This window comes from Cynoglossus semilaevis, chromosome 19 (assembly GCF_000523025.1).
Source record: "Cynoglossus semilaevis isolate Cse_v1.0 chromosome 19, Cse_v1.0, whole genome shotgun sequence".
In the NCBI taxonomy this organism is placed as follows: Eukaryota; Metazoa; Chordata; class Actinopteri; order Pleuronectiformes; family Cynoglossidae; genus Cynoglossus; species Cynoglossus semilaevis.
The window spans coordinates 13,846,069-13,846,677 of NC_024325.1; the positions used below are offsets into that span (position 1 = coordinate 13,846,069).

Here is a 609-nt window from a genome sequence, read left to right on the forward strand (position 1 = left end):
GCCTTACTATAGCCTTACCATCGTGAAAAAATCTCAAAAAATAAAAAGTCCCCGAAATGCCTTAAAATGCAAGATTAGGTCCTAAAACATGCTGCCAAGTGATTATTTTGTGTTTTAAACTGCAAAAAGTATTTTTTATGAATATTTGAAAAATCACCCAAAACACGCCTTACTATAGCCTTACCATCGTGAAAAAATCCAAAAAAATAAAAAGTCCCCGAAATGCACTAAAATGCAAGATTAGGTCCTAAAACATGCTGCCAAGTGATTATTTTGTGTTTAAAACTCCAAAAAGTATTTTTTATGAATATTTCAAAAATCACCCAAAACACGCCTTACTATAGCCTTACCATCGTGAAAATGATCTATACAGTCTTCCATTTAAACCGGCCCTTCAAGGAGAACTGTATTGATGATGTGGCCCCCGGTGAAAATGAGTTGGACACCCCTGATTTAGATGAATGAAAATAAAACTCTTCTTACCGTGAGATTTTCCATTCCTGATGGAAATGACGACGATTGTCCTCAGTGGAAGTGGATCTGGACGAAAGTGTCCGGTCGGAGCCTGGCAGTGAGGTGACGGTGCCGAGCAGCAGCAGCAGCAGCAGG

At 39.1% G+C, this 609-nt stretch overlaps 1 protein-coding gene across 1 annotated transcript in view; it reads right to left on the reverse strand.

Annotated features, from left to right (window-relative positions):
* LOC103395440 (short transient receptor potential channel 2-like) overlaps positions 1-584 on the reverse strand; it is a 10,266-nt gene extending 9,682 nt beyond the window's left edge. Inside the window, exon 1 of the mRNA XM_025065610.1 lies at positions 484-584. Within this exon, the coding sequence (XP_024921378.1) occupies positions 484-498 (15 nt within the window). The 5' untranslated portion in view covers positions 499-584. The remainder of the gene's footprint in view (positions 1-483) is intronic.
* Positions 585-609: the final 25 nt, after the last annotated feature.